Raw genomic sequence first — 23,309 nt, 5'->3', positions numbered from 1 at the left:
CAGCCTAGCTACACATAGATTATAGGAACTACCTGCATTAGCTTAGGGCTAACCTGCATTTAGTTAAGGCATATAGGGTGTCCTAAAATCTACAATCCATTGGAATTTAAATAATCACACAAGAAGCTTTAAGAACTAGTCCGGTCTTTAGATCGAGTCTAGGATAGAGGTCTAGATGTCTTAGGCATCATAGCTTAGAATAGGTGCGAAGAACTACGTTGCCTTGATTCTCGTGGAGGCGGGGATACGTAGGCTTCTTTGGATGAACATCAGATCATCTAAAGACTTGGGCCTAGGTATAGATTAGAGTCTTAGGGTTGTATAGTATCGAGTCATTTTTCTATGTTTTGCAGTGTTTTCTTACTTTATTGCGCAGACCTTATACTTTTTTGGTGTGTCGTGCATGTGTTTGTTCATCAGAACTTAGACACCCATTAGGCAATGTCACTTATAACCTAGCTATGCTTAGGTGACACATGTTTCTTTTATTTTATCTTGTGTGCCTTTGATTTCATCTCCGAGACATGCATGATTAGATAGACGTCTTCTCGGAGATATTCATTCCCATTCCATATGATTTTCGCCCAAAGCTCTTCAAAATTATTAAGTAAATGGCATAAGAGACCAGGTGTTTGCACTTGGGCGGATGAGGTGCTCTTTAGACCTTCCGAATTCGTAACCAGGCACGAACCTTATTTTATATCTCTGGTTATCCGTTGCAACAGAGCATAGTATGGGATCCAGGGCCCATTTGCCTTTTTCCTTGGATGGCGACTCTTCTTTGTTTAAGGTACGCCTCGAATCTGGGCTAGTCCCCGAATCGAGAGGTATCTCACCTTTGTATCGCCACTCATGCTGTGAGGGGCATTATTCTTTCGAGAGTTCCTTGGTAGAGCTCTCCATTCACGTGGATGATCCTGAGACTGACTCGCGTGGGGGCACACGTCCTCCACCGCCGCCTCTCTCGGATCGGGGTCCACAGGCTGGCGACTCTGCTGGGGAGTTCTTGGAACATTGCCTAACTCTGTTAAAATGCCATTTGTCATTAATTTTGAAGAATTTTGAGCTAAAATCATTATAAATGGGAATTTAATCGCTTAAAATCCAGGGGCACCAGATAGGTGTTTAAAATAAGGGATTCACACACTGCACAGCATACATCATTTTGTTCTTTATTTTCTTTTATTGATTTTCTTATTATTGGCTCCACGGGATAGATATAATGCGTGCCTCATGGGATATCACTATCCAGATGGTGCTGTTGTATCTATTACCAAGCTATGCGCCAGTGCTGCAGTCGTAAACACTCGGTGTACTTGTGTTTACAGCAGCCGGTGAGCAATGAAGCATACTGTATATAACACTCGGTGTACTTGTGTTATATACTTAAAGTATGGATCATATGCATAGTACCTGATATTGAGTCTGGAGCTCTACTTTTATTTTTACATATATTATGTACATGGATATATATGTTGATTTAGTAAAACCCAATTAGGATCTGCATGTGCTTATATATATATTGCATTCATATAAGGACGAAACATGTGTTGCTTACACATGTTGGAGCTTAGATTTAGGAGCCATGTCCTATCCATAGATTATTGCAGTTCACCTTATGTGGCTACAGACGCAGTCCTAATACACTCACATGTCTGTCTTGAGTCAAGCTTCTTGACTCTATGGGATCATATTTAGGGCTGGTGCCCCTGATTAGGATATATATGTATATATCTATATTTTGATTATCAGATTAGAGCCTACTCATTAGTGAGGCTTCCTTATCTAATCAAATTAGTCATATCAGTCCGTTCTTCGGATCTAGACCCGACCAGTGGCTTTTACTTGCCCTCTTATGGTCGTGGCCTATCTTTTGCTCTATTCATTGAGATTTTTGTCCATATATCTTTTGATTATAAGATCAGGACCTACTTTCTAGTAGAGATTCCTGGGCTTGAATCAATCAATCGTGTATATTCATTTTTCAGATCTAAACCTAGCTAGTGGCTTCTACCTGTCACACTCATAGCTATGGTTTATTCCTCGACCCAGTGATGATAAATATTACCTGTTTTCATCCTTCAAATGCAAACCTCATTTATCCATTCTTTTGTTGTATTACTCAGATTATTGTTCGTCCTGTCTTAGATATGGTCGATAGCCTGTCTGCTGTCTCTATGACCATAGTCTATCATTATTGATCTTCTTGATCGTACATTTTTGCCGTCCACCTTTCAGATTTAGATCCGGTCCATGATCTACTTTTGTCATTTTATGACCGTGGTCTCTTCCCTGAGTTTCTGATCATCTTTGATCATCAATGGAACATTTGATGTCGCCAATTATATCCTTCTTGTGATTATTGGTTAAGTCCATCTTTATTCTTTGTTTATTCCAAGTTATTCTCCATTCCCTAATTATCCCATCCTATTCTTTGTGTTTAGGTTAAATCATGGCGAATAATTTGTTGAAAGGCTGGATAAGCGAGACTATTGGGGCTCTTCCGCTAGAATCCTCGGATAGGAGTATGGCTGATCGGTTCATCTGTGCCTTCAGTCATTTGAGTGTTTCCGATATAAATTGGAAGTTTCTCCAAGCAGCCGCTAGATCCTGGGATCCTAATCTTCATGTTTTTCGATTTGGATCATTCGAGCTTTGTCCCATATTCGAAGATTGGTGTGCTTTATTAGAGCTCCCAACAGATGGACTTTGGATACAATCTTCGAACATAGATTCCTCTCATTCCATTTTTTGCAAGCTATTCAAAAATCAAACCGTTGATGCACTTTCATGCTTAACGGATACGTGTGTGCAAGTTCAAAACCTCATCACCCTTTTTTCTGAAAACGTCGATCCTACTAACTCTCGTTTTCAGAGTTGTCGACGCAATGCTTTGATTTTTAGTGTCTTTGCGCGATATGTCATTCGGAAAAACCCTCGTGTTGCTCCGTTAACCTTGTTAACCGTGGTAGACCAAATTAACAAAGGGAGGAATCCCATTCCTACCATGTTAGCAGAGACCTTTTTGGGACTAGATCTTATTGCTTCCCAAAATATCAAAGACAATTTCTGTGGGTGTGTGAAGTTGTTGTATGTCTGGCTTGGTGAAAAATTTCAAATTCTTCAGCGACAAAAACAAAATCCGTATACCCTGAAGAATTTCAATACATGGAAACCAATAGCCAACCAACCTCAGTCCATTGATGAATGGCACAATTGGTTACAACATGTAGAGGAGAGCCAGTTTCGCTGGGTAAGTCATTCATGTTTCCATGTTTTTACTAGCACTTACCCGCATTCATTTGTTTACCTCATGGGTACCGAGAAATCTTCTTTTTATGCACCCATTCGAATTATCCATCAGATTACGGGAATTCCATGTCCTCCCGGAATCATAGTCCCTCCTCTTTGTGAAGATCTTACTCCTGATCTCGTCCGATCCATTGTGGCTGCTTGGGGAAACAAAAATATAGAAAGGAGGTTAGGTTTATCTCGCAAATTCCGACGTGGAGAAATATCGGAAGAGCCCGCAAGCCGGAGAGCTCGGATTGAGGAACCTTGAAGATCCATATCATGTTTTGTTATTCCGATTTCTGCATTTCCCATTCTTGTCAGTCTGTTTATCCAGCTGTGATCAGAGATTAATTTTTTTCATCCGTTGTAATCACAATTTGGATTTTATTAATGAAAGTGTGTTTTTGTTTCTTTTGTCATTGTTTGATCAAGATAGTTTATCTCGATTATCAAAATTTTAATCTAGTGATTATACTTCCATTTCAGGATTCTTGATTGAGCAGCCATTGCTCCTAAGAAAATCCTCGTTTCAAAACCAACCTGGTCCCGTCAGACATCTGATTCCAGGCTGAGCCGACAATCCTTGTCACCTTTTTCTTTTACTTCTCCTTTATCGCCTTCCTTGAATTTTCAAGAAATACTTTCACCCGTCCAACCAACCCCTGAAGCGATGGCAGAGAATGGGCAAAATAGTATGGACACCAATGAGATGATGAAAGCGATAATGTTACAATTGAGTATCATTAATGAAGAAATAGCCCGATTAAAGAATGACAGAGAATCTACTACCAAAAATCCTGCACCTCAGCAAACCCCAATCATGCCTCGCCCACCTCCCATGATGGCTCAGCCTCCTGTGTTGCCAGTCTTTGACAATTCTGATGACGAGCAGTATGAAGAAGAGAACTGTCTCCCCCATCTGAATAAAGGCAAGGGAATAGTCGATAGGTTGGATAAGATGGCCCAGGAGATGGAGAGCATGAAAATGCAGGGTCCGAAAAAATTAAACATGGCCGAGTATATGATAATACCGGGAGTTGTGCTACCTCCTAATTTCAAGATGCCGGATCATGATAAGTATGATGGGACAGGATGTCCCAAGAGTCATCTGAAAGCCCTTATTCCTCTCTTACAGCAGCATGGGCTTACTCCAGAGCAGATTGCTCTTCTTTTCCCTAGATCTCTTACTGGAACAGCAAAGAAATGGTTTTTAAGCTTGAAAACCGAAGAGATCAGAACTCTGGAGGATATTGCCAATAGATTTGTTGAGCAATTCTCCATGGAGGAGGGAATAGATGTGACAAAAAGAGATCTGAAGGCGCTGAAACAAGGGCACAATGAAACCTTCACTTCTTTCATTCGCCGATGGAGGCGAAAGGCAGCGCAGATGACTCACCGTTTGCCTGACTCAGAGCAGATCAAGATTGTTGTGAAAAACTTATCATCTCAATACTATCACCACATGGCAATCCAGTACTTCATTGATTTTGATTTTCTAATCAAAACCGGAACTCAAATCGAAGATGCTTTGTCCAAGGGGCTGAGATCAAGACCTTCGTCTGATGTGAGAGAGGGAAAAAGACCTATTGTGGCACCGAAGGAGGTGCACAGTGTTAACTATACCGGGCCTCCCAGTTATGCCAGACCACCAGGTTATGACCGACCACCATCCAGAACGGTGACCGAGGTCAGGAGGCCGATGGAAAAGAAGGTCTTTCGTCAGTTCGACCCTCTCCCTTACTCCTTATCAGTGGCTTTGAAGAAGTTACTGAGAGATAAAAAAATCACTTTGTTGGAACCTAGAGAGCTTCCTAACCCTTTGCCCAAGTATTGGAGGAAGGACCAATACTGCGATTATCATCAGAATTCAGGGCATTTGACTGACAAATGCATGGCTTTAAGACACAAGATCCAAGACATGATAGAAGCAAAGGATCTTGCCGTTGAAGCACCGAACGTCACTCGAAACCCATTGCCTACACATGCAATGCCTCCCCCGAACGTGTATGCCATTTTCACTGAAGAAATCCTCTTAGATCACTCCCGTATTTGTGCGGTTATTTCTGATAGACCGTATGTTCTGAGATGGGATGATGAAGATGAAGCGATCGAAAACAAGAAACCTTATATACTATCCCCTCTAGACGAAGGATTAACAGGATCCTCTGAGTGTTCTTGTTCTTATGTCCTCAAGAGTGAGGAGGAGGAAGAGATGAAAGAAAAGATCCCTTATGTTTTAAGATTGGAAGAAGAAGACTTGTTGCTTCTGGAAGATCAGTGTGACGAGCTCCGCCATGTCACACGAGGTGGTCGTGTCTTCAAGCCTGCAGAACTCAGAGCAGAAAATCCTGCTGAAGTTGTAAGAGCTGCAGAGAATCTGAAACAGAAGCAGACTGTGGATGAAGAGGAAGAAAATTTGTTGAAACAACTGAAGAAGACACAAGCTAACGTGTCCATCTGGGGTTTACTAATGGCATCACCGAAACACAGACAAGTTGTGCTTCGAGAATTAAATGCCTCTCAAGTATCAGTTGAAATTACCCCCGATGAGTTGGTCAATCTCGTGGCAATGGCCAGGGTTTCTAGAACATTGTCATTTACTGATGAGGATCTGCCTCAAGAAGGAAGAGATCACACAAGACCTCTCCGTATCACCATACTGTGCAACAAGAAGAGGGTCCCCGAGGTATTAGTGGATAATGGGTCAGCTTTAAATGTATGTCCTTTAAGCACCGCCACTACCCTGGGATTTGGGCCAGCCGATTTTATCCCGTCGGAACAGGGGATATTGGCATATGACGGAACCAGAAGAGATGTCATCGGGACACTCGCCACAGAAGTCGAAATAGGAGGTGAAACTTTCGAGATAGAGTTTCAGGTTCTTGACATCAAAACATCTTTCTTTCTCCTGCTTGGCCGGCCGTGGCTTCATAAAGTTGGAGTCGTTCCTTCCACACTTCATCAAAAATTGAAATTCGTCCGAAACAATCGGGTGATCACAGTGCGAGGCGACCCTGAACCGGAAATTGGTCAAATAACATCTGAATTGATCACTGAAAAATCAATAGATGTTAGTTTAACCGGCTTTTCTTTAGAAGTCTCTACTATTTCCTTTGGGGAAGCAATGAATGAAGAAATAATGTTCCTCTCAAGCACAAACACTCAAGTAGTAAAGATAATGAGAAAATATGGTTATGTCCCAGGAGCTGGCCTGGGAAGAAATCTACAGGGCCCAACTGAGTGGCCAGAGTTGAAAGCAGTAGATGGCTTATTCGGGTTAGGATATCAGCCAACCCGAAAAGAGGTTCAAGAAATGAGAAAGTATATGTTGAAGAGGGCTGAATGCCGTCGTCGGGGTATAGAATTTTCGACAGGACCGTACAGCATGATTATGAACGGCCGATTCAGAAGAGAAGGGGCAGACTGTCCGTTCTATGGTTTTTCTGAGACCTGGTGCGATAAGACTGGGAAAAGGCTTCCAGGGTTAGAGATCTTCTTCACAGATGAGTTACCAGAAGACTTTTACAGTGAGCAGTTTACCTTGCCAGTGATAGCAGAAAAATCAGCTACAGATTGGGTAGAAAATATTGAGCCGCATCTCCTAGACTCCCTATATCAGGTCGAGGCCCCAATCATCGCTATGATTGGAGGAGATGTGCCTTTCGTGAGCCCCGAAAGCTGCATTACTCCGGCTACTGGACCTTTAGACAATTGGACCGCACAGGTTATACCCCAAGTAGTCCTCCAGTATAGTCCAGTCCTTTCAAAAGAGTCAGTCATTTCAAAAAACGTGTCAGTTTCTGAGTTCAACCCAAAGTCTGTCATTTCTAACTTTTCTTTTAATGAAGGTACCATAGGGGTTGGAGTGGTTCTCGAAGATGGTGAAGAGTCAGTCCCTGTCAAGTCTCAGTCAGAGGGTGTTTTCGCTGATTCTTTATTTGTACATAGTCCTGTCTATGTTGATACTGATGTCGACATGTCATTTCATTTGAATTCTGAGTCTGTAACGCCCGATGTGGGTGAATCATTCGATGTAATCATCAATTCTGCAAAAGAAATAAAAGACTCATTTGTGTACGATCCTGTCTTTATTTCTAATTCTGTTTCTGATTCTGCTTCAAAGCCTGATCAAATAAATAATAATAATAATAATCAAGACTCCCCCTCAAACGAGGAAGCCGACGAAACTCCTCTTGAAATCAAATACATGATTCAACAAGAGGAGATTCGCCGAGCAAAACCACTCGAAGAAGAAATTGAGACTGTAAATATAGGTGATGAAACCTTAATTCGGGAGATTCGGATTGGCAAAACTTTATCTCCTGAGGAACGCGAAGAATTAATCACTTTGCTAAAAGAGTTTAAGGAGGTTTTTGCTTGGTCTTACGATGACATGCCGGGATTGAGTGAGGACATTGTGCAACACAAATTACCTCTAATTCCGGGCATCAAGCCGAAGAAGCAAAAACTCCGAAAACTCAAGACAGAATGGGAGTTAAAGGTTCATGATGAGGTGAAGAAACTACTTGAAGTAAAATTCATTGAAGTAGTGGAATATCCCGAATGGCTTGCAAATATAGTTCCTGTGCCCAAGAAAGATGGAAAAGTCAGGATGTGCGTTGATTTCAGAGATCTGAATAAGGCGAGTCCAAAAGATGACTTTCCTCTTCCGAACATCGATATCCTGGTAGACAACACTGCTGGACATGCTCTGTTATCTTTCATGGATGGGTTTTCAGGCTACAATCAGATCAAGATGGCGCCTGAGGATATGATGAAGACGGCATTTATTACTCAATGGGGTACATACTGTTACCGAGTGATGCCGTTTGGTCTCAAGAATGCTGGTGCCACCTATCAGAGAGCTGTGACTACTCTTCTTCATGACATGATTCATAAGGAGGTCGAGGTCTATGTCGATGACATGATTGTCAAAGGCAGGACTCGGCCAGAGCATACAGTCGCTTTGAGAAAGTTCTTTGAGCGAATCCGAAAGTTTCAACTTCGCTTAAACCCAAATAAATGTGTATTTGGGGTCACGTCAGGGAAGTTGCTTGGATTCATGGTCAGTGAAAGAGGAATCGAAGTGGACCCTCAGAAAATCAAGGCTATCCGAGAAATGCAACCACCAAAGACGGAAAAGCAAATTCGTGGGTTCCTTGGCAAGGTGCAATACTTGAGGAGATTCATATCTCATTTAACTATGACATGTGAACCCATCTTCAAATTATTGAAAAAGAATTCCTCCAAGAAATGGAATGAAGAATGTCAGGAAGCATTTGAAAAGGTCAAGCAGTGTTTGTCTTTGCCTCCTGTCTTATCCCCAGTCATTCCTGGTCAACCATTGTTGATGTATTTGTCCATCACAGATACAGCAATGGGTTGTATGCTTGCTCAGCAAGATGTAGGATCTAAGAAGGAGAAGCCTATCTACTACATCAGCAAGAAAATGCTAGAGTACGAGATAAAGTACACTATCTTGGAAAAGACTTGTCTAGCATTAGTCTGGGCGACTCAAAGACTAAGACATTATCTCTTATCGAATAAGGTATTTTTGCTTTCACGGATGGATCCGTTGAAGTACTTATTCGAGAAGCCCGCCCTTACAGGAAGAACTGCAAGGTGGTTACTATTGTTATCTGAGTTTGACATCACATACGTCACTCAGAAATCTGTCAAAGGACGGGTTATTGCTGAGCAGCTAGCTGATGCTCCTGTTGAGGAGAATGGTTTTCTGAAGGCTGAATTTCCTGATGAAGAGATCATGGAACTTGAAGAAGAAATTCCAAGTACTAAATGGACAATGTACTTTGATGGAGCCGTTAACAATCGAGGACAAGGAATAGGAGCAGTGCTTGTATCTCCCAAGAAAGAATACATCCCAATATCCATCAAATTACAATTCGAATGTACAAATAACATGGCAGAGTACGAAGCTTGTATCGCAGGACTTGAGGCAGCTTTAATTTTGAAAGTCCAAGAGATTGATGTATTTGGAGATTCAATTCTGATAATTTGTCAAACCAATGGTAATTGGAAGACAAGAGAATCAAAATTGATCCCTTATAATTTCTATCTCGAATCTCTGGCCAAGAAATTCAAGAGTATCACATTTACCCATCTGTCGAGAACCAAAAATCATTTTGCAGACGCCTTGGCTACCTTAGCCTCGATGTTGGATATTTCTGAGACAATGGAGGTCCAGCCTTTAGCTGTGAGGTCACAATGGGCTCCAGCGCATGTAAATGCCATTGAAATATCAGCGCGATGTCCAGATGGAAAACCGTGGTATACTGATATCCGAAATCTCATTTCAGGCAAGGGGCATCCCCCTGAAGCTTCCAGCAAAGAGAGAAAAACTCTTCAGAGATTCGCCGCTAACTTCATCATTTGTGGTGAAGAATTGTACAGAAGATCCTTTGACGGTATTCAGCTTCTGTGTGTTGATGAAGATCAGGCTGCAGAGCTCATAGAACAAACACATGAAGGTGTTTGTGGTCCTCACATGAATGGTAAAATGCTATCAAGGAAGATCCTTAGACTCGGTTTCTATTGGCCCTCAATGGAAACAGATTGTTTCGCATTTGTGAAGAAATGTCATAAATGCCAAGTCTATGCGAATCTTATTCATGTGCCTCCGTCAGAGCTGCATTCTATGACCTCGCCATGGCCATTTTCAGTATGGGGGATTGATATCATTGGCAAAGTCTATCCTAAGTCGTCAAGTGGGCACGAGTACATCTTGGTGGCCATTGACTATTTCACGAAGTGGATAGAAGCTGCTTCATATGCTTCCATAACTTCTAATACAGTTGCGAAGTTCATCCGTGCAAACATCATTTGCAGATATGGAGTACCTCATGAGTTGATTTCTGACAATGGATCTCACTTCAAGAAAGAGGTAGTGCACCTGTGCGAAGAATTTAAAATCAAGCATCATAAGTCATCTCCTTACAGACCGCAGACAAATGGTGCTGTAGAGGCAGCTAATAAGAACATCAAGGTTATTATTAGCAAAATGACAGAAACTTATAAAGATTGGTCGAATAAACTCCCGTATGCTTTGTGGGCTTACAGGACGTCGATCAGATCCTCTACAGGTGTAACTCCGTACTCTCTGGTGTATGGAATGGAAGCAGTCCTCCCTGTTGAAGTGAGAATCCCGTCTTTAAGAGTTATGATGGAAGCGAATCTGCCAGAGTCTGAGTGGGCCAAAGCCAGACATGATGAATTGCAGATGATTGATGAAAAGAGGCTCAGAGCCTTATACCACATCCAAGGTTATCAGAGAAGAATCGAAAGGGCATTCAATAAGAAAGTCAAGGTTCGAGACCTGAAACCAGGAGATCTCGTCTTGAAATCTTATCGAGCACCGGTGTTCGATCCCAGAGGAAAATTTAGGCCAAACTGGTCTGGTCCATACATTGTTGATGAAGTCCTGCCTGGAAAAGCCGTAAGACTCCTCAATGAAAATGGAGAAAAATTAACAGAACCTACAAACCTGGACCAACTAAAAAAGTATTATGCTTAAATACACAAGGAGGCCATCCTTGATCGACCAGAGCCAAAAGCTAACAACCCAAAAGTCAAAATACCGTTTGCAAACCCTTTGGGCCTATAACAAAAAAAAATCCCTTTTTCTTGACAAACACAAACCAGGGGCATCTTTTATGACTTGCGTCATAAAAGATAGTAAGCTTGAACTACGTTCTGACCTGATTCCTTTCTACAGGATACGTAGGCCACCTGATTAATTCGGGTTCGGTCAAAATTTTCAAATCCTTCAAATCTTTCAAATCCTTGAAAATATGAAAGAAAGAACAAAACAAAAAAATCCTTGAAACCCCAAAAATGGGCGAACTACGCGGACCTGATTCCCATTTTCTTTGGGGATACGTAGGCAGTCTGGAGGGCCAGATTCGGTTAAATACATAAAACAAACCAAAAGTTTAACCTGTTTGAACCCAAGCCTACCTAAAAGTCCTTCTGGTGTATTTTAGGTCCAGGTTTGTAGAGAAACAGAAAGAAAGAAAAAATGATGGAGTCTTAGACCCGCTAGACTGAAAAACCGAAAGGGCGGTCTAGGCAAAAATTAGGGTCATTCACCTGCTAAGTTGAAAACCCGAAAGGGCGGCTTAGGCAAAAATCAAGGTGCAGAGCCTGCTGGATGGAAAATCTGCAAGGGCAGACAGTCCAGGCAAAAAAAAATAAGGCATGCGGTCCGCCAAATCAAAAACCTGAAAAGGCGATTTGGTCATGGCAGTGACTTCAAAAGGACAAAACCTCTGAATGCCGGCAAGACTTTCATTTCTTCTGAGGCATTACTCTGAAGTCTGAGTAAGCGCCAGTAGAGATTCTTCTGACACTCTATAAGCTAAGGAGTTAAGACTAAGCAAACCAAAGGGATAATAACCATGACGGAAAACCTGAAAAGAGGAATGAAATACCTTTAAATACGGTTTTCGAAAGATTCTAAGAAGTGGTAGACTGTACCATTTTAAAATAATTATCAGGCTGAAAAGCAGATTCAGTTTCTCTTAGAACCCAAGTCATGTCATAGTCAAAGCCCTCCTTTGTTGTTAGCCACAGTTCATTCCTTATCAAGTCAAGGTTAAACTCCAAAATCTTGTGTGGGGAATCCTGTGTGGTCAATGTCTCTTTAAGACTGGAGTAATGGAAAAAATGATGAGGTTGTGGATTCTCGAAAGTGATACAGAGCAGAGCAGAGTTCAGAAGGATAGTACTCAGACCATTCGAAGTATTGGCAGCGGACAGAAATAGAAGAAAATTATCGGATTCAGTCTTTTGTATTTGAAAAGATTTGTAACTTCAAAAATTCAGGAAATGAAAACCTTTTCTACAATGCTCCCTATGTTTGTTCTCCTATGAATTTGTCATGGAAGTAAATTCGTACTAGGGGCATCTTTTATAACCTGTTCAGGTTATAAAAGATATCAAGTGAACTCTGATAATTGAGATAATTAATTTCATTAAATGAAGATAAGAAGAACTTCAGTAGAGCTTTAGTCAAATTCCTTTGAGAGTTTTTCTTATCATCTTTTTGAAAACCTATCTCATAATCCCCAGTGGAGTTTCTATCCACAAAATGTAAATAAACCAAGCATTCAAATTAAATCATCGGCATCTGTGCATAAACCGTCTAGCCTCCGAGCTAAAAAATCAAGCTTTTATGCATAAACCCTGCCTCCGAGCATAAACCCTGCCTCCGAGCATAAATCCCTGCCTCCGAGCATAAAACCTTGCCTCCGAGCATAAACCCTGCCTCTGAGCACAAATCCTTGCCTCCGAGCATAAAATTCTGCCTCTGAGCATAAATTCCTTGCCTCCGAGCATAAAACCCAGCCTCCGAGCATAAAATCCTTGCCTCCGAGCATAAATCATTGCCTCCGAGCATAAATTCCTTGTTTCCAAGCATAAATCTTGCCTCCGAGCATAATTCCTTGCCTCCGAGCATAAATTCCTTGCCTCCGAGCATAAAACCTTGCCTCTGAGCAAAAAACTTTGCTTCCAAGCATAAATCCTCGCCTCTGAGCATAAAACCATGATTTTGAACATAGAAACAAGCCTCTGTGCAAAGACTCAGGCCTCCGAGCTAAAATTCCCTAGCATCTAAGCTAAAACCTTTCAACCTCCGTGCATAAACCATTTGCCTCTGAGCATAAAACCATCCGCCTCTGAGCAGAAAACCAACATTCCTAACAAACCAACCCTTTAATAATCCAACCTTCACCAAGTCATTTTCTCCATCCTTTTCTCTAAATCAATTTTGGGGCTAGTCAAAATGTGACGTCTGTTCAGCTTTGACATTCGCGCGACAAGCACGCTCTGCCAAAGAGGGGCATCTGTAGACACCCCATTTTGACTAAGCCCTAAACCTTCCCGGCTCGTGCCAAATCCATCCGAATCTCAGCATTAGGGTTCCAAAACTTCACCCTAGGCTGGATGAGGGTCTCTTCTAACCCCCTGCAAAATTTCATCATGATCTGAGCTCGTTTGCCCAGCAATCGGGCTGAGAGAGCATGTATAGTGCAATGAAGGGTGGCCCACTAAATTTTCATTTTCCCCTAAAATCCTTGTATTTTAAGAAAAATCCAAGTCAAATCAAGCCCCTAAATACCCATGAATACATTTTTAGAAGCCTTAAAACCTCGGAAATGCCCCGGCAAAGTTTCAGAAAAATCCGACAAAAAAATTCGGAAAAGACAAGTGGAGTTAGTGCAGTTATCAAGCGTGGGGAGGGTGCATTAGCCAGCTGGGGTCGCGCATGTGTGCGCTTATCAAATTGGAGTGCTGATATCAACCACTCATTTTCCTTTAAATAAAGGCTTAAGCCTCATTTTACAAAGGTTAAGCTTTTCTTAATTTTTTTAGAGAGAGAGACTCTGAGGAGAGAGGAACCAGATCTCGTCCAAACCTTCTCCGATCGTTCTCCGGTTTAACTCCGGCCAAAATCCGGTCATTTCTCTGGTCAGCCACTCTTTCTTCTTCCCTTCACCTAAACCTCCATCTCTGTCATTCTTCTTCTTTTTTTTTCCCATTTTTTCTCCTCATACCCTACCTGTACCTTTTCTTCTCCGGCGAGCTCATCTTCTCCGGGTGGCTAGTGTGGGAACCAGTTCAGAGCCAAGTTTCGGGAGGTTATCTGTGCAGAGCATGGCATAGATGTTGCAGGGAGATCTCATTTTCGTTTTAGAGAGAGGGATTTTAGAGAAAAAAAAACCAAACCCTAAGCTTCTTGCTGTTCCTCTCCGATCGATTTTGATTTTTTTCCGACAAGATCACAAACTCCGGCCGGTCATCTTCACCACTATATTTTGTTTTCTCCCGAAATTCCTTCAATCAGTTCCCAAACCCTAGATCCAGCCTTAGAAACCTCAGAAATCCCCAAATCTCAAACCCTTTTCTTCCGATCATCTTCTCCGATCCTCCTCCTTCACCTCCACCGGCTCCGATCCTCCTCCGGCGGATTTCTTCTTCTCCGATTCCTCCGGCAATCCTTCCGGTCGTTCCTCCACTGCTCCGATCGTCTTCTCCGGTGAAACTGACAGAGCTCCGACCGAAGCGATTCTGCTGGAATCTGTTGCTTTTAAGCTTGCACAAAGAAAAAGGAGATCGAGCAAGGAAGAAATATTGGATTTGCTATTTCCAGGTATTATTTTCATGAATCGTGTGATCTGTTTTGTTACCTGTATTGATCATACTCATCTTAGTAGTTTTGTCTATGTTTTTGAATCATTTTCAGTTTAGAGATTTGATAAATCATATGTGTCTCTTATATTTTGGTTAATTATATGGGGTGTTTTAAATTTTTTTTTTTTTCTTGCGAGCATATACTTTATCTAGCTATTTCTTTTGTTAAATATATATAGGCATAATTTGATTTTTTTTTAGAGAAAAGGATTGGAAATTTAACTACTCTCAAGGGATAATAGACTGTACATGTTATTCCCATGCTTTGATAAGAAGCTAATGATTGAAATTCTAGTTTTGAAATATACCTGCATCAAGTGAAAGTTAGATATTGCCTGCTATTTAACATTCATTCTCTGTGTATATGCATGTGTGTCTGTACATGTGTGTGTGTACAAACGTGCGTAAGTAGGTATATGTCTATATATGTACGGGTTGGTGTGTGATTGTGTGTGTATATGTATGTGTGTGTGTGTGTGTGTGTGTGTCCATGAACATGTATGTCTATAAGAGTGTTAAAATAGGGCAGTGACTACACTAGTTTTTCAATTTGCCAATACTTGACACTGGTTCAACTCATTTTACACACATTTTCTGCACTGTTTTGGCACATGATCAGTTCATTTTCTGCACTGTGTTGGCACTAACTCAGCCCATTTTCTGCACATTTCTCTAGTGCCTTGACACTGATTTAGTACATTTTATATACATTGTCGCCCATTGGTTGTTTCAAAAAAAATATAGTTGCTGTCCATTGATTGGTTTGCTATCTGTTGTTTAAAATACGTTGTTTAAAATGTTGCTCATTAATTCTTTTCAAATACATATCCGCTGCCCCTGTTCAATAATCCATTCTAATGATTGATCAATTTTTTTTAAGCATGTATAGCTTTGGTTTTATTAATTTGACACTAAGAGATAATAACCCCCATCTTGATGTAACAAACCAATCTTGTTTTGCGCACAGTTCAATCAGTTTCAACCCAGTTTTTGACACAAAATTTATACAGCAGCCCCCATACATCCTGTAATGATAGCAGCCTTCATACACTTGGTAATGGCAGCCCTTCTATGATTTGGTTTTGGGTAGCCATCTCTCCACAATGATAATAGCTGCTGCCCCTTGTTGTTTTTAATATATAGCTGCTGCCCCTTTGATTGTTTCTTTCAAATATATAGCTGTAGCCTATTGATAGTTCATTATTTGCCTGCCCATTATTCTATAATGAATGCACAACCCCACTCTTATTTGTAAATGCACAGTCATTACTCCATTTGATATACACAATCCCTATCACATTTGATAACTGACAGCCCTCACTTCCTTTGTATTGGCAGCCAACATATACCTTTGATTTTAAGAAACCACACCCCTGATATTGGCAGCCCTTTAAATAGTAAAAGATAAGATGTTTGGGTGTAAGTGGCAGCCATCTCTTTCCACATGGAGGGGTTCATATTATTTCCCTATTTCGGTTGATTGTAATTTTTATAGAAAATTGTGGAAACCGGTTAAGAGTTGTTTGAATTAGAATGGACTTATTCACTCTTAATTTTTCATTGTGCCAACTATTTCTAATGTGTCAATGCCTCATTTTGTCATTTTTGTATTATCATCGAGTAGCCCAAGTGAGGTGGGGCAGATATGCTGTTCTTTTATGTTTATAGAGATTGGTTATAATTCCTTAGCTCAAGCACTTTGATTTGTTATTACCATCACCTAGTTCATATGTTTATATTAGACTAGCATCTTTTCTTCATCTTGATCAATTCTTCTCTAGGAGAATCCTCAAATTTTGGAGCATACAACATGCTGAAATCATTGTCATAAAATCAGTGTTTCTTTACTATGTGTTTGTTACTTTCTTTTATATCTCGTAAGAAGTCTCATTGTTGAGTTTGTTTCCTAGCGTATTGTACATAAATTCTTCATTAGGTACTATAACGCGTATATATGTGAATGTTCCTTTTGGGAAGAATTCTATTTCCTTATGATTAAAAGCTCTAAGGTTCAGTTTTTTTTTTTTTTTCTTTCAAAGTTTTTTATAAATTGTTTAAATATGAAGAAGGAGATCAGATGACTACTCTATTCGATATTATCGATGAGTACTGTCTGATCTCAAGGCGGGATTAGAAATATTATCATGTGTATATGATATCAGATGATTACTTTGGCATCATCTGATTTCATTGGAGTCCCCGTATTGGGGTTTGTGAATGGTTTTGAAGTGTTTGATGTTGTTTTTACTTTATTAGGCTATCCAGCGGCTGGTCTGGACTAATTAATGTTATTTATCATTTTATGATTGCTATTAGATTGTATATTTTTCTTTGCTTGGCAATTGATTTATTTTTAGAATAAAATTTGCGATTATCTGATAGCCTTTTCTTCTCTTTTTGATAGACTAACACAGTCTTATAGATTTCTGTTAAGATTCTTTAGATATTAGAATCCCTCTCGTTGCAAGGGCGATGAAGGCGCTAGCCCAAGCCCATCTCTAGGGGGACTTGCACAGTCCAAATAGCATTCTATTTTCTCAAAAGACTTGCCTAGTCTTTTAGATCCAAATCTTTGGAGACAGGCATTGTCTCATTAATGAATCAACCTGAGTTAACCTCTAGAAGACTACCTCTAGTCTCATAGGTCTTAAACCCTCCTCTTTGTGCATCATTTGGTTTTGGGAGAACATCCTACTCGGCTTGGCATCATACCCCTTACCCTTATGGGTATTGGGTTGCACATTTGTTGCACCCTAGGGCTAGGTAGCTGTCCGGCCCGGCTGGATGTTTTACCTTTGCTAAATATGCGCAAGGTCTCTTTTTCCTTGTTACTTGTGAGTTTTATCTTAGCTTGATAGTCTCACTAGCACCCTTCTTTATCTCTTTTTCTTTTAGGAGACAGGCTTTGTCTCATTAGCACCTCCTTCTTAGAATCCTATTTTCAGAGTCAGTCCTTAGCCTAGGAGTCTGTCCTTAGCTAGAGAGTCTGTCTTTCTTTCAGGAGTCGGTCCTATCATCATAGGGGTTAGGATTTTATCCAACCTCTCATCAAATCTTGTGTTTTTCTATCCGTTCTTGTAAGGTATAGGATGCTGTCCAACCCTTGCAGATGCTGTGTTTCTGTTCTTTTCCCCCGCAAAGCATAGGATGCTGTCCAACCTTTGCGGGATATCGGGAGTCTGTCCTCCCCTTATGATGATAGGATTTGTTCCCTTTGAGTCAAAAATACTTAATAACAATAAAAACATCTAAAAAACCAAAAATCTCAAAAATCTTGAGTCATTAGGAGTAGTTAGGAAATCTATTTCGAACTACGTTGGCTTGATCCTCTTCCACGAGGTACGTAGTGCAGCTTGAGATTCTTATCTCAGGTCCAGCCAAACCTTTGTAAATAAATCATTTACCCATTTTAAGAAAAAATACCAAAAATCTTCAAAACCTTGTTTTCAACAAGATCTTCCTCTAGAGTTAGGAGTTTGTCCTAGTTAAAGAGTTTTAGAGTTTTGAGTTTGTCTTTGATGTGTTGTGTGGTTTGTTTGTGTTTGTGTTAGAGTTAGGAGTTTGTCCTAGAGTTATAGGAGCGCCTCCGTCTAGTCAGTCGGCGATTCATATCGCCGATTGATGATTAAGTCTTGGATACGCTAGTGATCCCATTGTTTCCCTTAGGGCGTACAGCCTAGCTACACATAGATTATAGGAACTACCTGCATTAGCTTAGGGCTAACCTGCATTTAGTTAAGGCATATAGGGTGTCCTAAAATCTACAATCCATTGGAATTTAAATAATCACACAAGAAGCTTTAAGAACTAGTCCGGTCTTTAGATCGAGTCTAGGATAGAGGTCTAGATGTCTTAGGCATCATAGCTTAGAATAGGTGCGAAGAACTACGTTGCCTTGATTCTCGTGGAGGCGGGGATACGTAGGCTTCTTTGGATGAACATCAGATCATCTAAAGACTCGGGCCTAGGTATAGATTAGAGTCTTAGGGTTGTATAGTATCGAGTCATTTTTCTATGTTTTGCAGTGTTTTCTTACTTTATTGCGCAGACCTTATACTTTTTTGGTGTGTCGTGCATGTGTTTGTTCATCAGAACTTAGACACCCATTAGGCAATGTCACTTATAACCTAGCTATGCTTAGGTGACACATGTTTCTTTTATTTTATCTTGTGTGCCTTTGATTTCATCTCCGAGACATGCATGATTAGATAGACGTCTTCTCGGAGATATTCATTCCCATTCCATATGATTTTCGCCCAAAGCTCTTCAAAATTATTAAGTAAATGGCATAAGAGACCAGGTGTTTGCACTTGGGCGGATGAGGTGCTCTTTAGACCTTCCGAATTCGTAACCAGGCACGAACCTTATTTTATATCTCTGGTTATCCGTTGCAACAGAGCATAGTATGGGATCCAGGGCCCATTTGCCTTTTTCCTTGGATGGCGACTCTTCTTTGTTTAAGGTACGCCTCGAATCTGGGCTAGTCCCCGAATCGAGAGGTATCTCACCTTTGTATCGCCACTCATGCTGTGAGGGGCATTATTCTTTCGAGAGTTCCTTGGTAGAGCTCTCCATTCACGTGGATGATCCTGAGACTGACTCGCGTGGGGGCACACGTCCTCCACCGCCGCCTCTCTCGGATCGGGGTCCACAACCACAAGCGTATTTGAGTACGAAACAGAATTTGAAGCGCTCGCGAACCACACCGAAGGTTTGAACGAGTCATTTATGATAAGTTGCTTCATTGGTGGCCTTCAGGATGAAATTTGCTTGGTCGTCCAGATGTTTCGTCCGCTCTCCCTCTCAGCTGCCTTTGGATTGGCTCGATTACAAGAAGAAAAGATGATAGCCCGTCGCCAGCGAGCCCAAATTGATGGAAGCAGAGGCTCTTTGTCAACCGGTGCATTGCTCCCTAAACCTTCTACACCACCAATTAAATGGCTTACCCAAGCCGAGCTGAAGGATCGACGTGATCGGGGACTTTGCTATAATTATGATTAGAAAAACTCACCCGGACATCGATGTAAAACTCAAAAACTTTTTCTACTGATGGTGCTGATCCCGAGGAACCTTTACTGGAGGAAGTGGAAGAAGATGCCAATTTCGAAGCCATTGATGCAGCAAATGTTGAAGGAGATCCCACCCCCGAAATTTTAGTACATGCCATTGCGGGTGCACCAACGCCTCAAACTATGAGACTGAAGGGTATTATTGGTCAACATCAAATGGTGGTTTTGATTGACTCCAGTAGTACACATAACTTTCTTGATCCGAGTATTGCTCGTAAGGTGGGACTACCAATTAGTTCGGGTGGCCACTTCAGGGTGATGGTGGCGAATGGAGAAAAGCTTGCAAGTGAACGCTATTGTTTGGGAGTTACTATAATCATACAAGGTTTTCCCATAACCACTGATTTTTATTTATTACAATTACGAGGTTGTGATGTGGTTCTTGGAACCCATTGGTTGAGGACCCTTGGCCCAATCTTGTGGGATTTTGCTAATCTCTCTATGCAATTTACAATTGATGGGAAGACTCACCAATTTAAGGGTGAGGTGACAAAAGAGCTAACTGTCACTAGTGGGGATGGCATCAAGAAGGCTTCTAAAACTGAAAGAAGAGGAGTACTTCTCCAATTATTTAGTGTGGAGGGGAGTCTGCCGCAAGTAAATCCCAACTCACATCTCAAGACATTGCTGGCTGAATTCCAAGATGTCTTTGGAGAACCAAAAGGACTACCACCTCAACGCCAAATGACCACAGATTTCCTTTGCTTACTGGAACTCAGCCAATCAGTGTTAGGCTATATAGATACCCTCATTGTCAGAAATCAGAAATTGAGAAGTTAGTAAGAGAGATGATACAACATGGTATAGTTCGACCAAGCGAAAGCCCCTTTTTCCTCACCTGTCTTGCTAGTGAGAAAAAGTGACGGAAGCTAGCGTATGTGCGTGGATTATCGTTCTCTCAATTAGGCTACTGTCAAAGACAAGTTCCCAATCCCTGTAGTCGAAGAATTGTTGGATGAGTTGCATGGTGCCACAATCTTCTCCAAGCTTGACCTTCGTTCAAGCTACCATCAGATTCGAGTGCATCCGAACGACATTTCTAAGACAGCCTTCAGGACTCATGAAGGCCACTACGAGTTCCTTGTAATGCCCTTTGGGCTCACCAATGCACCATCAACTTTTCAAGGTTTGATGAACGAGGTATTCAAACCCTACCTACACAAGTTTATTCTCATTTTCTTTTACGACATACTTGTGTACAGCCAATTATGAGATGCACACCTTTTACATCTTCGTACCACCTTGGAGTATTAAGATCTCACAAGCTCTATGCAAAGGAGTCTAAATGTAGGTTCGGTTGTGACAAAGTGGAGTACCTTGGTCATGTAATATCATGAGAAGGAGTACCTGCTGACCCAAACAAGATTTCTTGCATACTTAGTTGGCCTTTATCTACTTCAACTAAAGCATTACGCGGGTTTTTGGGGTTAAGTGGGTATTATCGGAAATTTATAAGAGATTATGGTAAAATCGCAGCACCTTTGACGGCTATGCTAAAGAAGGATTCTTTCAAATGGTCCGATGTAGCAATGGAAGCTTTTGAAGACCTCAAAAAGGCAATGGCTAAACCCCCAGTGTTGGCTCTATCCAACTTCTCCAAACCTTTCACCATTGAGTGTGATGCTTCAGGAAAAGGGGTGGGTGGTGTCCTCATGCAAGAAGGGAGGCCATTGGCCTTCTTCAGTTAACCCAGTATTTTCTTTTCATGTCTCTTTGCTCAAGAAGAAGTTGGGAGAGAGCATTCCAACCCAGACCTCGCTGCCACCAGTTACTGATGAGGGATTAATCCAACTTCAACCTGAAATCATCTTAGATCGTCGAGTTCTGAAGCGTGGGAATCGAACCATGACTGAAGTGCTAGTGAAATGGCAAGGAGCTGAAGTTGATGATGCAACCTGGGAGCGCTACCATGATCTATTGAAGAGGTTTCCAGATTCAAACCTTGAGGACAAGGTTGGTTGAAGTGGAGGGGAGTGTTACGTGCACAATCTGTAGCAGTTATTTAGTTATTTTCTTTTCTGTTATGTGTCTGTAGGGTCAGTCCCATGTATGTAATGGAGTTGGTTTTGAGTCATTGTGGTGTCAGTTATGGAGTCCTATTACTAGTACGTGGAGTCAGTGGTGGTAGTTGTCATTTGGAGAATTGTATTGTACTTAAACTCTTTTCTCATGAATGAAAGACATATAACTTTGTTCTCCTAAAAAGTATAATCTTTCCTAGAGGTTGGCTCCCTCGAAGTAGCCATTTTTCACCATAGGAAAATCTAAGAGAAAGAACGTAACAATCCTTGGAACCACAAATATGAGGGTTCGAACCAGGAGTTACATAGTTAGAACCACAATTGAACCAAAATTGACAATTGGGATAATTATTTCCACAAAAGGAACAATAGGAACCACTATTTTAGGAACAATAGGAACCACTATTTTCAGACTTGGAACCACTTCAAACACAGTATTAGACAGTTGGAATCAAAATAACTGCTTACAAGGATCCTTGGAACCATACTTACTGGTTTCAAGGGTTCTAAAGTCTCAAAAATCTCAAAAATAATGGTTCTGCCTCTTTCCCTTCTGTCAAAAGAGTGCAAAACAAAATCGGTAACAGTCATTCTGCCAACAAAATCAAATGAAACCCTTTGAAAACAAAAATAAAACCCTTGGCCACCAAAATGAAACCCTTCAAAACCTACAAATCCTTAATGAAATCCTAACAAACCACAGTTAGACCTTTCAAAACAAATGGAACCATTTCGAACCCTAAATGAAACCCTTCAAAACATAGAAACCCTAAATTAAATCCTTCGAAACCATAGTCAAATAAATGGAAACTAAGAAAATATTTGGTTTCTAAATTATATTTCTTTCAATCCATCGAAACCCTAAAAAAATGAAAATCAACAAAATGAAACCCTTTGCAAACCATGGATAAACTAGAAATCAAGTGAAACATTTTGAAACCCTAACACAAGAACTAATTATAGCTTTATACAATTTCAATAATGGTTCCAAGTATTTCATATCCAACAACCCAAGAAGAAAACCCAAAAAATGAAACCCTACATTAAATGGTTTAAAAAATACCTTGGGAGAGTTGAAGTAGTGGTTTTGGCAAGATGAGCTACACTTTCCGGCAAGAATAGTATCCGTCGGCGAGGTAAAAGAGAGAGAACGAGTGAAAAATGGAGAAAACGAGTGAAAAAGGGTAAAAGGGGGTAAAAGGGTAAAACGAGAGGTTAAAGTGGATGGAAGGGTATTTTAGTAATTTTTCATTCCCAACCGTACCTGACAGCCATTTTCTGATGAATTTGAAAACCCCACCCTTCATTCACAATTTAACAAAAACTTTGCATTTTTTAAATAATTTTCCTTAGAAAAAATGAGATTTTCTTTTTAAAAGTCCTAAAATACCCATATTACTTATGAAATGACTAAAATACCCAACCTTGTAAAAAATAACCAAAATACTCCTAACTCATCGAAGTGATCACATCTCATCCCGTTCATAGTAAATGACCAAAATGCTCATATATTATAGAAAACGGCCACACCCTAACTCATCAAAGTGGCCACAACTCATCTACTTCATAGTAAATGACCAAAATACTTATATATTATAGATTATTGCAAAAATACCACAAAGTTCCCCTATACACGGTAAATTTGAGAAAAGTAGGAAAATTGAGAAAAAAAAATAATAAGAAAATTAAACTATCATAATATGAAAAAAAATCC

General features: G+C 40.7%; 1 protein-coding gene across 1 annotated transcript; it reads left to right on the top strand.

Annotated features, from left to right (window-relative positions):
• The first annotated feature begins 3,964 nt into the window (after positions 1-3,964).
• LOC143850682 (uncharacterized) lies at positions 3,965-21,702 on the top strand. Its single transcript, XM_077359907.1, has 8 exons — positions 3,965-7,018; positions 19,264-19,474; positions 19,591-20,327; positions 20,481-20,714; positions 20,777-20,861; positions 20,982-21,211; positions 21,297-21,527; positions 21,610-21,702. Exons 1-8 carry the CDS (start codon positions 3,965-3,967, stop codon positions 21,700-21,702), a joined length of 4,875 nt encoding a protein of 1,624 aa, XP_077216022.1.
• Positions 21,703-23,309: the final 1,607 nt, after the last annotated feature.

Source organism: Tasmannia lanceolata, unplaced genomic scaffold, assembly GCF_043159265.1.
Source record: "Tasmannia lanceolata isolate RefF3 unplaced genomic scaffold, GAP_Taslan_0.1 ptg000018l, whole genome shotgun sequence".
In the NCBI taxonomy this organism is placed as follows: domain Eukaryota; kingdom Viridiplantae; phylum Streptophyta; class Magnoliopsida; order Canellales; family Winteraceae; genus Tasmannia; species Tasmannia lanceolata.
This window is presented reverse-complemented; position numbering and strand designations above follow the sequence as displayed.